At 44.1% G+C, this 14,620-nt stretch overlaps 1 protein-coding gene across 1 annotated transcript; it reads right to left on the bottom strand.

Moving 5' to 3' along the window:
- Positions 1-428: 428 nt before the first annotated feature.
- LOC144145642 (uncharacterized) lies at positions 429-14,350 on the bottom strand. The gene is made up of 5 exons (XM_077677314.1): positions 14,244-14,350; positions 12,033-12,184; positions 5,967-6,034; positions 3,460-3,540; positions 429-769 (listed from the first exon to the last, which is right to left on the bottom strand). The coding sequence occupies exons 1-5, from the start codon at positions 14,346-14,348 to the stop codon at positions 618-620; spliced, it is 558 nt and encodes a 185-aa protein (XP_077533440.1). The 5' UTR covers positions 14,349-14,350; the 3' UTR covers positions 429-617.
- Between the last annotated feature and the right edge of the window lie 270 nt (positions 14,351-14,620).

Here is a 14,620-nt window from a genome sequence, read left to right as displayed (position 1 = left end):
CCTTCTCCGCTTCTTTCGCCGAGTCATGGTTATTGCTCACCACGTGTGGCGTGCATCTTTCCAATGCCATTTTTACGCGTTATTTAGGGGAAGGCGGTGGTGCAGCGAACACTACTGATGTACCCATTCTGCTGGGGGGAGACATTAAGGTGGGCTTCCCAACGCCCGATGCGACCTTCCTGCTGGTCTCAGTGGAGTTCCTGGGTCACACATACGGTAACATGCCTACGGTGCAGGGAAGAAACAGACAGTCCACGTTTTTCCCCTAGATTAAAACCGCAGTTTAGTTAAGTTTCACTAAACTAATAAGCTGAAATGTATGCAATATCGCAAATCGCAAACATCCGTGTTTCCTTACGAACACGGCTTGCAGTGTGCCCACCTTCAATGGTTACGGTTTTTTAGCGTGGAAGGTCAGTGGTTTTGTCTTCATTTTATTTCTTTTTTTCAGAGAAAAATGTTTTTATTTGTTCTTTTACAGCCAAGAGGACGAGCACTGTATGCAAAAAGAAATTTATTTACCGTAACCGGGCCGGATTATTATCGCTAGAAATGCTACAGCTACAAGCAGGCGACCTTAGGAAAAATCACTAATAGGGTCGGCCTTAATGCTTCTATTAAATGTCGTCATCTTCGGTATCGGTGTAGTCGTCCTCGCAGATATTGCTGGAACGCAGATTCACAGCCTCTCCGCAGATGTCAGCGAACTGTTCGATGCAGTTCTGTGGCACCTGGTCCACCACGTCTTTCGTAACCCACAAGGTGCACTCTGCGTACGTGGACAGGCGACAGGTATAGCGCGCATTAGTTAAATGTGCGGAATATTTACTGAGTTTCCAGACACTTTACTTAAGGCAATGAAGTAACACACCTTTGCTGGTTAAAAAGCGATGTAATAGTTTTTTGGGTACGTTTCATAAATAGCTCGAAGGCAAGAAAAGGTTCCATGATTTGTGGGGAGTCGCTTACTTTTCTGGACAGCGTTGTGTGCGCTTCAGGGGCGAAAAAATACAGACGTTCCGAACTTGAAACATTCCCCCCAGAACAACTGCAAGCGCGTGCACTCTGCGGATTTCAAAGTACTGGAGTTCCAATTTATTTTTCGGAATTCCGAATGACAAGTGAAAAATGTCTTAAACAGAGTTCTTGTGCTCGAGATTTGCTCAGCCAATTTTAGAAAAATGTTCAAACCATCGGTTTATATGAGCATCAATTCTTTTACATGAAAAAAATCGACAAACCTCAAAAGAAAACTTCGTGACAGAGATTTAGTCCCAACCGCCACCCCTTTTGCATGCACTCAAGGCGGTTAAAGGGGCGAAAACTATCTCCTTTAATGGGTCATTTGCCTTAGACAGGAGTGATATGTCCTGTGGCCCAGAACTTTGCGAAACCGTTAGATTACTGGCTTGACATGGAAAAGAATAATCACAAAAAGTGACCGACAGCAGAAGGAATGTGGAAATCGTGTCACGAAGTATTCGGAGAGAAACGATTTTTATCAAGAAATATTCTTTACAAAATGAGGAAAGGATTTGAAATTAAACTTTTTTATTTTTTTCTACGTGTAAATTGAATCCATGGTCTCCATAATCCTGGATGAAGCCACATTACGAACTCCGCGAAGGTCGAAAGCCCTAGATTACTGAGATAGGTCTAGTGAATGTGTTGTCACTTTTGACTTGGATACGTGCATTAGAGACAGCTACTGATTTTCAGTGTGTGATTGAGGCCTACAACTTCAGAAGGAGCCACGCAAGTTTTTGTATACGTGCGTTTGGTGGCCGACGTGAAATGAAGCACGCGTAAGCCTTAACTTGGGGCAATCGTTAAGCTTTGTGTTCTGGCTTCATCAAGCAGAGCAGCAGCTACGCGGTCTGTTAGTTTGACGTTGCTTGGCACCGCACTGTTTTGCTTCCGACCACCTAATGTTAGGCCCATATAACGTTGCCGCAAGGGCCAAAGCTTTCAGTCACATAATTGCAACTAAAAATACAAAACAGAGAATGAAGACGATGATAAAACTTTTAACAGGCCTCCTAAAGGATCTTCCGACTGGGTTCCCTGTTCACGCCATTATAGCAACCGATGCCTGTGTCCGTAAGGAGAAAGCAGGCGCGAGTATTTTTTCTCGCGGTCTGCATTGGGCCTTTCCCTCCGGTCACCTAGTTTTATTACTTCTTTCCTCTCAAAATTTTTTGTTATAGTCTCTGCCCTTCGGAAGCTTTGTTCTTCACAACAATAGGCAATAATCCTCGCGGATTTATTTTCTGTGTGTTCTTCACTTATTTACTCAACATCGTTCTCCCTAGGTCGAGATCTTGCTTCTGTATCGCTTTCCTCCCTGCGACAGCTTCCTTTCGTTTGGATACCTGGACATGCAGCTATCTGGCCTAATGAATCGGGGGATGCTCTGGCAGGAATATCATTGGGTGGTTCAATAGTGGAGGCCCTGCCGCCCATTAACCTAATCTCTTCAGCTCACTTCGTAGGCTGTGCTTACTTCAAAGTATGCCTGATTTTATTTGCAAAGGTTCGGAGGCCGAGCACTTTCTGTACTCATGGAATTTAAGCATAAGCCAGTGGCGAGCTTGCGAAGTGATTGTTACTAGGATTTGCTGTCGATTGCCATATTTAAACTACTCCTTGCACCACTGTAGCCTGACCCTGTCGCCACTACGCGCATTCTGCAACTAAGCGGAAACGTTTGACCATTTATTCTGGTTCTGCGAACGGTTCTCGTCTATAAGACGAAGGTAATTCGAAGGCACATGTAACCGGGTAAACCTCCCACTGTCTGCTACACTGATTTCGTCATTCACAGCGAAAGAACCGGGGATTCTGCCACGGGGATGTTTGCCGGGCGTTACACTCATTAATTCAAGAGTGAGGCCGTCTGTCATGTTTGCCATGATTTGGCCCTGCTGCATTCCCCTGTCATACCTATGCGCACCTTGCCCACTGCTTCGTCTGTGCCACTCTCTCACTTCGTTATTCTTACTTCCTAAGTTTAATGCAGTGGTGTTTTTACTTTTTTACTAATGTTCATAAACCCTGACTATATTTCTCTATTCAAAAACGGGCAATCCATTCGAATATTTAAGTAATTATCTTTTCACTCCAAAACTACAGCTTTTGTCGGAAAGGCGGCTATTTTGTGGCCAATCCCTCTGAGTTGGTATAGCCATCTCAATGGTACCACCACCACCAGAATGCTGCGTCACGGTCTACGCCTTTTTTCCATTCGGCCGCCTCGACAACCTGCCGTAGCAGCAATTTGTGATCCAGGATTATGTCCATTAAACCTCAGATGATGTTTCCTCTTTATTAACACATTAAAAGGGAGGGCGATGGTGATTTTAGGCTTGTCTCAGAATTTTTCATGAATACGGTAAAAATAACTCAGGAGAAAGCATTTCCCCTGTGATCCTTTGGGAAATGCAAGATTGTTAGACTTACCTTCAACAAAGTGCGAGCTTTCTGTTATCACGCAGTTCTTGTAGTCACTGTACCTGACCCGCTTCACTTCCACCGTGTTATCTGTGAAAGAAATTACGATAGGCACAGTGACATGAATATGTTCTCCTGAGAACATGTGACCGCATTGTTCGGAATCATGAGTATTTAGGAAGCTGAAATGTATTCGAATAGAGAGAGCAGGAGAATTCGCTTTTAAACCTAGTTTGGGCACGGATACAGCTATTTGGCTGCTAGACGTCGTGTAGCCAAGTTCCGCGGGCAGGCCTGCAGCACCGATACACTTTAATGTGGGTTGAGCATTTCTACCGGCGAGCTGCTCTCAAAAGATATTACCAAGGCGCAATGTATGAAGCCAGACCATATTGAAAGACAACAAGAAATTTTTTTTGCATTGCCTCTGGGGAATCATTCAGTTCCAGAGCAAGAACATGTCGGGTTAAGAAAATCGAAGAGAAGCCTAGGAACATCGTTACATGTACGAAAATATAAGTATGGGTAGCTGGTTGCAGCCGCACTTTATGTGAATTCATGGTTCGTCTTCAAGTTTCGACGGGAGGGGCACTGACCCCTGAAGAGTACAACCCAGTGGACGTGAGAGAATAGTGTGTGGGTGTAATGGCAACAATTAAATGGGTGTTGGGGAATCATTCATTGGCCGCTGTCGGAGCTGTTAACATACTTGGCCAATTCCCTAGCGTTAGATTGCGAGACGTGTTGTGGGTATGTCGGCATCGTAAAGACATGGAAAGTAGAAAAAAGGCGATAGCGTCTCACTTTACCTGAGGTGGGTAAAGGTGATTTCTTAGCAGTGTGCGCGTTGTTTGGCCCAAATATACTTTCAAGCAACATGACTTGAAGGTTTCGGGTACCATTGTGCTAAGCACTGAAAAGGTATTCTACGTTAATCTTTGAGTAAGGGTTTAATACCGCGTGCCATCGCAGGGCTAACTTTAAGCCACTGCATGATACCGTTCACAGCGAATACGATCGTAAGGCCGCTGGATACCAGTATTCACAGCAAAGGGCAGCGTCATACGGTCACATACCAGCGTATGAATGCATACCGGCTTTCCTAGCCACACGACTGCCCAGAAAGAGTGAAGATGTGCCGGTGGAGTATACCGGAACCGGTATTTCGGCACAATTTATTCGGATTTTTAATATTCGATTCACGCTAGCGATTTGTAATTGGCGCCAGGAGCCTGATGCCGGTAGTATAAAAATAAATGCACAGACACATATTGTGTTTGGAAATTGGCAGAATTAGAGAAAGCCATGTTGTGTTATCTTACATCAGAAAGTTTCGTTGAGCAGATGTTTTCTGTCCACCATTCTGTTTGACGTCATCATTACGCACCATACCAGAAGCGTTTATCTCAACACTCAGACATAAATGGCAGAATGGCTGTGGGCCCTGAGATATCAAAAAACTTCCTTGTCGTGGTCACTCCCGTTAAACCATATCTGATGTGTGTCCTGACAATCACGTACACTGTGGTGGTGTTGGTGAGCTAAACGGCATAGACCTGGCTGCGCAGTTCGTGTGCATTCAAGGTAGAATCAAAACCGCTTGTTGTCGTCTAGGACGATTGTCTCAGGAGCTGTGTTGTTGAGGTCCTGCAGAACACAGTGCATGCTCATTCGTAACAAAGGGCACTCAACAATGCTTGTGGTGATACTGTGTTTCTGCCTCAACATATTTGCGAAACAAAAATTAGTTACCTTATGTTCAGCTTTGATTAATCGATGCGTTTAAGTAAGCTTTGCCCTTCACCTCAATTTTTGCAATGAGGAGGCTGCATACCTAACTTTTGCTGAAAGCTTTCTGAATTCCTCAGCAGAGAGTTACCTCGAACGCGACTATACACAAGTTTCGGGGCTACGCCACTCCTTGTTGTGTGTGCGTTAGCAAAAAGACCGCCGATATCTCGCGTCAGTTTATAATAACTAGATGCGGCACAACTGAGAAGATATCTCTCCTTGCCACTTTCTGGCGGGGATGGGTCAGCCACAACAGTAGAAGAGCAAATTTTGGGACGATGCTTCTTCAATGAATCGAACGATATAGCTACCTTATTGATTAGGAGCAGGGACGTTCAGGGACGTTCGAGAAAACATTAGCCGCGCTTTTTCTGCCAGCGCAATGAATTGTTTCATCGCAAATACTGTTCTGTGCATTGTAGGACAGTACCTATTGTTCCGGCAGAAGGTAAACAGCAAAATTCTTGCGCTCGTAGCCCGATACTTATCTATTGAGCGCGAAAAAGGCATAGCAAGTGCACTACGCTGCCACATTTCTCTCCTATGTTTTTATTCCGTTGATTTTCTATATTTTCACAAGGCACGAATGGTCAAACGGTAAAAACGTGCGACTGTGTCACTTGAAATAGGGGCTCACAGATTTCAAGAAGCCCCCATTTACTAGCTTGCGCAACACATTTCCAGAAGAGCAGTGGAATGCTAGCAACAAAAGCTTTTATCCTTACTTTTCCCAACAGTAAACTTTGCAGTGTCGGGCGAGTCTCCTTGTGTATAGTGAAAACCGTAATGCTTTCTGAAAAGGACCAGATTGATAATAAAATAATTAAAAACGTTTATTTCATGCGCTTCATTCAGAATGCGGTGACCTGTGCATCATTGAGGACACATCAGTCAGGTAGTGGAAATGGACAAATGCTCTATATGCCACGATTGGTGTAGGTTTTAACTCAGACTGTTTAAAAAAGACAAACAAATTTCACGCAGCGTCAGTACTCAGCATCAGTTATTATTAATTACGGCCAGAGCCGAAAGATTTTAACATCCCGAGTTTGCCTTGAGGCTTCTTAACAAAATGTTAAGAATGCAAAAGAGCAATAGACGGGAGATTATTTAGTACAATTGCGCAGGTAAGGACAACTTCGCCCTTGATTTCATCAAACCTCGAAGTGAGAGATTCACGGCGCAAAATTCCCCGTAATCCTTCTGTTAGTGACTGATAGATCTAGAAATACGGAAGGAAAACAGCATTTTACGGCTCTAAGGTGGATGAAAAGGACTGACATTTAGAAACATTTAAGAACATTTGAGTCGATGAAAACACAACCCAATCTGCAGTTATGCAAAAAAAGACGAGCAAGGGCTATACGTCCAGACAGTTGAAACGTAGAGGCAAAAATAAGGTAGCGTAGATTAGCAAGAATGTGTAAAATTAGAGTGTTGCCACACTGTGTCGAATGTACTTGCGATCAACGTAACGCGATGGCAAAGTCCGGATTGTACATATCGAGTGCGCCTTCAACAAAATTCTTCACAGATGTCACCAGTGTTAAAATAATACTCTCTGAACTACTATTGCAAAAAACCATGGTCTACAGTTATCCCCGATTCTTTCCTTTGCTAATAATACGATGCCTGTCGAAACTATGGTTTTTGGGGGGTCACTTTACGATAAACTTGTCAGTACGGAGTAATATTTTAAGAATAAAATAGGTTGGCTGACATGCGACATTTTGAAGGGGAACAGAGTGCTTACATCAATGTATAAGCACGTCGTGAGCTCCTCGTTTGCGAAACCCAGTCAAAATCATCAGAAATCGTCTACCGATAACCATGGAACATTTTAAACAACTTTCAAGTAGGCAACCATCAGTCGTCGTTATTATTTTAATAAAGAAAACCCGCTTTTCGATTTTAGGCAAGTTAAGTCTGACAATTTAGGTGTTTTTGCAGTTTCTTTCGTTATAAATATTAGTAGCACTTTTAAATGCTGCCCTGTGTACACTGAGGAAGATAAAAAGTTAATCTGTTAGTTTCGCTCACATCTCCGCAACCGCGAGTTGGCACTTTATAAAAGATAAGGCTAAATCACTTTCCATGTTAGAAAAAACGTCGTTACATGGTGCTTTTCGTGTTTTGTTGTAATTCAGTGTTAAAACACCTGTGCAGTCGGTGAAGTTCCCGGGCAAATATGCACGTTCATCGCTATGTCCCCACTTCCAGCCAGCTAAACCCTGGGGCGTAAGCGTAACGTTTTTCAAAAGCATTTTTAAAGAATGGAATGCGCATCTGCCTAACATGCCCAGGGTTTCTTCTGTATGGATTTGCTGGTTGTTTGTTGGTCGACAAATTTTGGCCAGCTTGCGGCTTTGGTTGTTCTTGGATTAGCTGCTTAGAGTTGTGCCAAACGTTCAGGCAAAAGGAAGCGTTTGACAGTAAAACTGACTTTTACATAGCGTTATACCAATTAGCTTTCTAGAAGTCTACGAGACTACTGAATATAAGAATGTCGTTGCAATATCTACTGAGACGGGCCATTCTACGGCGCTACCACAGTAGATAGGAGGCGAAGTGCGGTAACACGGCAACACCAAGCTGCGTAAAATAAAAAACAAATGTTTTTGATAAGTATAGGAACATTTTGCGATTGGATGATTACGATTTTGCATGCACTTCAGTGTGCGCAGTACTCAGATATCGACGAAAGTATTCTTGTCGACACACGTGAGGTGTTAATGTTTAGCAATAACGTAATGCTGCACTAAGAATGATTGATGGTGGGGTGTCAAGCCCACTCTACGTTGTGCGAATTTTTCTGCGAGGTCGCAGCTGCGGCGGCTGTTGTCGAGCAGAACGACGCATTTTTTTAGTTTCGGCAGGAACCAGAATAGGTCGTTTTTGCTGCATTAGCGGGGCCGCAGCTGGTATTCGCAGGTAAATAAGCGCTACATAAACACACATTGAAGGCGGGCCAGTTGTTACATAACTTACTTATATGGCACACAGACAGCGCTCTCTCTGTGTGCCCTTTCTGTAGTCTGATTTCTAGCGCTGTTTTATAAGTCAGCTACATAAAGCAGACTTAAAACGCCGATGCTGCACCAGGGTTGTGAGGCGGGGAGTAGTGGAGGTCTGCGGATAAATTTTCACCACCTGGTCATCTTAACGTGCATCAAAATCTCGATAATGAACTCATACTTCTACGAACTTTAACACAGGACGAAGAAGAGCAAGACTAAACCCACGCTAGACTTGAACTTGGTTTTTGCAAAGGGGACAAGAAGACAAGCATATATATGTACACCCGGCAGCAACATAGGCCGGGTCACGCGAGCCACGGCAAAATGCATCGCCGCGCCATCTGACGTTGCACTTCTTTTGTCGAGACACCGCTGTGGGCATGCGCGTCCAACATTCATACACTTCCCTGTCTTTACGTAGGCTTGAATCGAGCACTTGGCAATAGGGGCCACTTTTTGTGCTCAACAGATCTCGCTGGCAGGCGCTTCGGCGTCGGACGGCGAAGGTGAAGCGGGCTTTGCTGAATGTACCTGGATCTGACAAAAGACGCATTGCAACAAAAATTTGATATCTATGTTTTAAAAACGATATAGTGTTGTTTCATGATCTAAAAGGGAAGTTTTGGTCGGTGTCTGTGTCAATCAATTGAGTGCGTATAGAAACGTATTTATATTTTTGTTCGTTTTTGTCAAACCCGCGACAGCGCCGATTTCTTCGCGCGTTTTTTTTTTTGTCTGTCAGTAATTGTTCTAGTACGTGTGGAAGGCGATGTAATTACACTTTTTAAAGGAAAACATTTACCTCTACCCCCCAAGGGTTCTTTCACGACCGTTGGTGTCACCAGAAAACTCCAGCGAACAAATAAAAGAATGCAATGGCACCGCTGGTAATGGAACCCGGAATTAATAGACTAACAAAGCGAGAGCCCGTTGTCTTACCGATTTAGCTACGAGGTCAGGCGAAGACGGGGAAGACAGGTGGTGTACTCATCGAGCACATCTTGCCCATCTCGGTGACAAAATTATTTTAGCCTGAAATTGCAGTAGGTTGGTAACTAAAAATGAGCACACCAAAACGTTTCTAGTTTCAGATCTAGTTTTCAGAACGTTTCAGATCTAGTTTACTAAAAAAAATCGCGCCAATCCACCCTGTGAATGTGGTTGGAAAGCAAACCTGTAAACGCCACCCATAACGATTATCCATGCGACGTCATTTAAATTCACTCACATGGCTCTACAAATAGTAAAACCAGAGAAAAGTGAAATGCACTTAACCACACCAGTTATTACAACAAAGAGGTATTCTTGGTAAGGTTAAATCAATGCATAATGCATGAACGGTGTATGGTTGAGCTGTATTGCTGTAGAGCAAGAGTGGAAACGTTTTTTATACAATTAAAGCTCCAACCCGCTGTTACACGATCTGACTTCTCCGTCTCTGCGTAATGGAGGCAACGAGATTTGCGGCAGAGAAGGAGGAGAAGGAGGAAGAAATACTTCTGTTCAGATTTCTCAGCGGTCCAGAGTGCTGCCCTGGGGAGTGATTTCTTCTTCTGTGGGGCCCATATGCAGTCCGCGCGGCCTGTGTTCTGTCCACCCTCTGAAACTGGATAGGTAGAGAGGGCCTGGACAGCAGCATCTCCCATTGCTCTTTTTGGGTAGTTGACGGAAAGAAAGGAGTGTGCTCAGGGCTAAAGTCGCACACCCGATTACGGGGCGGAGTGTTCGTACTCCTACTACTTCGGAAGTATTTCTTCCGCGTCCTTCTCCTTCTCTGCCGCAAATATCGTTGCCTCCATCACGCAGAGACGGAGAAGTCAGATCGTGTAACACCGGGTTAGAGCTTTAATTTTATAAAAAAACGTTTCTACTCTTGCTTTACAGCAATACAACTCAACCAAACATCGTTCATGCATTATGCATTGATTTAACCTTATCAAGAATATTTCTTTGTTGTAATAACTGGTGTGGTTAAGTGCATTTCACTTTTCTCTGGTTTTACTATTTGTAGAGCCATGTGAGTGAATTTAAGTGACGTCGCATGGATAATCGTTATGGGTGGCGTTTACAGCTTTGCTTTCCAACCACATTCACAGGGTGGATTGGCGCGATTTTTTTCAGATAACCTAGATCTCAGCGCTCTTCTTTCACATTTTGATGTGCTCATTTTTAGTTACCAACCTACTGCAATTTCAGGCTAAAATAATTTTGTCACCGAGATGGGCAAGATATCTCATCAGACGTTTTGGGGCACAGCGAGCAAGGCCCACTTACCCTCACCTTTCACCGCCGAAGCCTGAGCGAGCGAGGCATGTTAGAAAGACAGTGACCCCTATGGCCAGACGCTCAATGTTATAGCATTGCGGCTTGACGTGAAGAAAACGACAAGATAACGAGCGTGGCTGTTCGCATACACGGACATCGATGTCTCGACACCAGAAGTGTAACATCAGATGGAGTGGCGATGCATTATGCCACGCGTTCACCTGCCCCTGCTTACTCTGCCCTGGGTGTACACGATTTGAAAAAAAAAACACTATAGTATGTGGAAATGAAACACAGCAATCTTTCCATTCGCTCTTGTCACTACTTACATGGAAGCACAAACAACGCAAGGTTACATTGCAGGACATGCTCTTTACCGACACGTGTGCACACCAGTCACGGATTAGGCACACTCAAGGGACACCCCTTCTCGCACCAAAAAGTAGATGTCTTGGATTGAAAGTACCAACGATGGTGCACTGACGGAGTTCTAGCCTTCCCTGTTAATCACAAAAGCCTCGAACGCTTCTCTATCAGTTGAGAACTACATCTCAAAACGATGCTGGTCTGCATGAATTTCGGCGCGCACCCACACCAACGGCCATAGTCAGCAAGGTGGTCTGCTTCCATCTACGCACTCACTGCTGCTCTGTGCTCTCTCAACCTATCATGGCGGCACCTGCTGGTTTGGTCGACGTAGCACCGTTTGAATTCCAGAGGTATCTAGTAAACCACACCGGTCGCGCTCTCCACAAACTTTGTTCCATGTTTCGTGAGGCAGCGGGGCTCATGCATGGCTCATTGACCTTTCGCGCCACTTTTGAAAGCTTCTGAGGAGATGAGAACACCACCTGCACACCACGTTTGCAACCGACCTTTTTCAGACGGGTGAACAACTTGCGCACGTAAGGCACAGTCCCCACAGGGGTGTTTCCCCTCAAGCCATACACACCTGGCACTTGGGCGGTCTTCATCAGCTTCAAAGGGCTCTCCTTCACAGAAACCACCATTTCTGGAGGACAGCGCATTTCTGGTAGATACGCGGGTGTTTTCGCTTGCCGCGCACACTTTAAAAGCAGCCGCCGCGGCAGGGCTCGACTGCCTGTCCTTGGCCTCAGCAGCACAACGCCTTAGCCACAGGGACACCGCAGTGGGTCAACATTAGAGTTAACTTTGCGGCAAAACAGTGCCCTTTGCCTGTAATTTTGAACCTGACCACAGGGTGCGGAAAGACCAGGTTACTTTGTAAAGCTGGAGACTGTCCGTTGCGCAGACGGTTTATGAATACATAACATCCATATATCAGGAAAGCTCGACAAAACAGCGCGGTTGTGAGGCCAAAGATGCAGAGGATTAGCTCATAGTGCAGGAGAAGGGATATCACCTTCGTGAGATGCTTTAATGCTGGAATTAGCAAACGTGCAAAGTGACTTTTTGAGCGCTGCACCAAGCAGTGCCTTTTTAATATATTTAGAGGGAAACATGTCCGGTTATATTTGTGGCGTTTACCTCTTTTGTTCGGGTCCTTGGTTGATCGACCAGATGTACGTCACTGTCTTAGCCTCTGGATCCAAATCTTTGCGCATTACCGTCAGACATTCCAACCGTTGGTCGTTGTCGATGTCACTGATTGCAACGCCGTATTCAATAGTTTCAAATGCCTGAAAATTAGGCAATATTTCAAAAGAAGACCATGTATTGGTAAAGCGAGCATGACAATTTTACTAACCGCAATTCTTACATTCGTGGAAATAAAAATTTCCCCACTGTTTCTCCTAGTTATAAATGTCCCTGTATAATTCAATAATTCGAATCAGGGGCGGTATTCTTGAGTTTTGTCCCTTTTGCGTCCCTTTAAAAAGTGTCCCTTTTGGCAAGCCCTGATTGGCTAAAAGCAAACAACCGGAAGTGACGTAACGCAAGCGCGGCAAACCTAATGCCAGCGCTCACTTGAGCGCTCACTGCTTAACCGGAAGTTAAGGAAGGGGCGCAAGAGGAAGGGGCGCAAGAGGGACGTTTTCAAAAGGGACAGTTACGAGAATACCGCCCCAGATATACTTGAGCATATTAAATATCCCATAAATATATAGTTTACCTGCTGCTTGATTTTTTTATAGGAGTAAACATGGAATGTGCGGTATTTCAAGGCTTCCAAATCATACGTTTTGTATGATGCAATACACACACTGCGACTGTTTCACACTGCCTGGACGACTGTTCGTGCCGTCTAATCATTTTCTGCAAATAGGTGTTGACAAGAATAGACGCAGATATTATGGCGTTCCCGTGTTGCAGTGACATGGATGCAAACGCAGTGCAGCGACATATTTCAGGCTGCTTTTTCTTCGTCTTTCGTCTCACGCCATGCACGCCAAAATGAATTTATGAGAGTATTTTGATCACAATAGGGTAGGTGTGTTGTCTGACACACGCGACAAGTTTTATAAAAGCTTTGAATGCCCTGTTTGCACTTTTTAGTATTGACTACAAAAGTTCATTCGCACAAAGCTGCTTGCTATAAGGTACCGTTCTTTTCGCCCGGTATATTTTCTCTCGCAGCCTACGCTTTTTGTTTTTTTATTAGGTTTTTTCGTAGAGCTCGCTATGAAAAGTCTTCAAGCCGACTCGTGAAAGGTAGCATGGTCAAATGAGAAAGATGCCGGGTAGCTTTAATAGACACCAATTAAACTATTCACTCAGTCCAAACGATAAGAAAGAACATGTTACCCTAACGCCTGCCGCATGATCAACTTTATTTGAAAACAGTCAAACTTGCACATTGCCGGTTTCTCGAAAGGAGATAACTATGACATAAGCTAGTAGCGGGCAATATATATGAAGTTTTTTTTTACCTGTTTACACCTGGGTCTTATGCGTACAATTCTGATTTATCGAGTATTTTTTTAAGTATTTTCAAGCACATTTCGAATCACCACAGCCCCTGTGTAGCAGAAAAGGGAAGAGCTTGCTGTCCTTGCCTCCATGTTAAAAAGTTAATGCTGCGAGCATAGTTGTGCTATTAAAATTGTTATTGCTCGCAATTAGGTCTCGCAATTACTCTTCCAGGCTACATGAATTTTTCAGCTTTGTTCATCAGGCACACGTATTTTAATTGGAGGCCAGTATAGTAAAAAGTAGGTCACTTAATCAAGACATATTGAATAATAGTGAGCGCAAAGACGAAAATAATCTTAAAGAACAAAACACGACGCCCATTTAACAGAAGATGCTTATAATTTTTACCATCTTCTTCGGTAGCAAAACGAGAAAACCAACGGTCTCGTACAGCATGGGAAACATGTTCAATCTTTAGGCGTATTTCCTAATCACCTGATGCATAGCTCGTATTTGGGTCGTTCCTCATACTACACAACTATGTTACAGAAAAGTAGTGATTTGTGCAGTTCGCATATGAATTATTCGCATATGTATCATTCACATTATTCGCATATGAATCAGTGTTGTGTAACATGTTCGAAATTACCGTGTGCGTAGTAAGAAGCAACGTACAAATTGTGTTGCAATACTGGTCCTGGCTCTCGTAGGAATTTTCCCCATTTGGTGTTTCTAGAGGTAGGCTAGAAGACGTGCACGGACAGAAGGACTTTTGCATGTGTAATGCATTTTCTGATATTACCGTCTTCTAATTAGGTATGTAGTAACGCCACCGCGACCCTTCAAATCAATGTGCGATTTCCAGTCTACTTGATGTTTTCTTACCTTGAAAGCGTCAGGAACATCTCTCTGAAGCTTGTTTGGACCGGGTCCTGCTCCCACCTGTGAAAAAGCTACGAAGGCAAGAAGCACGACCAAACCTTGCATCATGAAACAATTCATGGTAAACGAGATATGTGAGCGTTACCAATCCTGTGGGCTCTTTTTATGGAAAATGTCGAAGGTTCGGCAAAGACTGGAATCAATCACTGCTGAAATTAGTTGCGCAGGCACGTCACTCAAAAATCTCCACTCGGATCTAATTAGCTTGTCACAAGGAATGAGTTGACTAGTTTGACGTCAGCGAGATAAACGTAAGCCCCTTTCCTTGAACTTTTCTGGCCTTGCAGCTGCAGCTCTCATGTACCAATAACGTTCCACAT

The sequence above is a fragment of the Haemaphysalis longicornis genome, unplaced genomic scaffold (genome assembly GCF_048455015.1).
Source record: "Haemaphysalis longicornis isolate Haplotype H1 unplaced genomic scaffold, Haemaphysalis longicornis Haplotype H1 scaffold_7, whole genome shotgun sequence".
NCBI classification, from domain to species: Eukaryota; Metazoa; Arthropoda; class Arachnida; order Ixodida; family Ixodidae; genus Haemaphysalis; species Haemaphysalis longicornis.
This window is presented reverse-complemented; position numbering and strand designations above follow the sequence as displayed.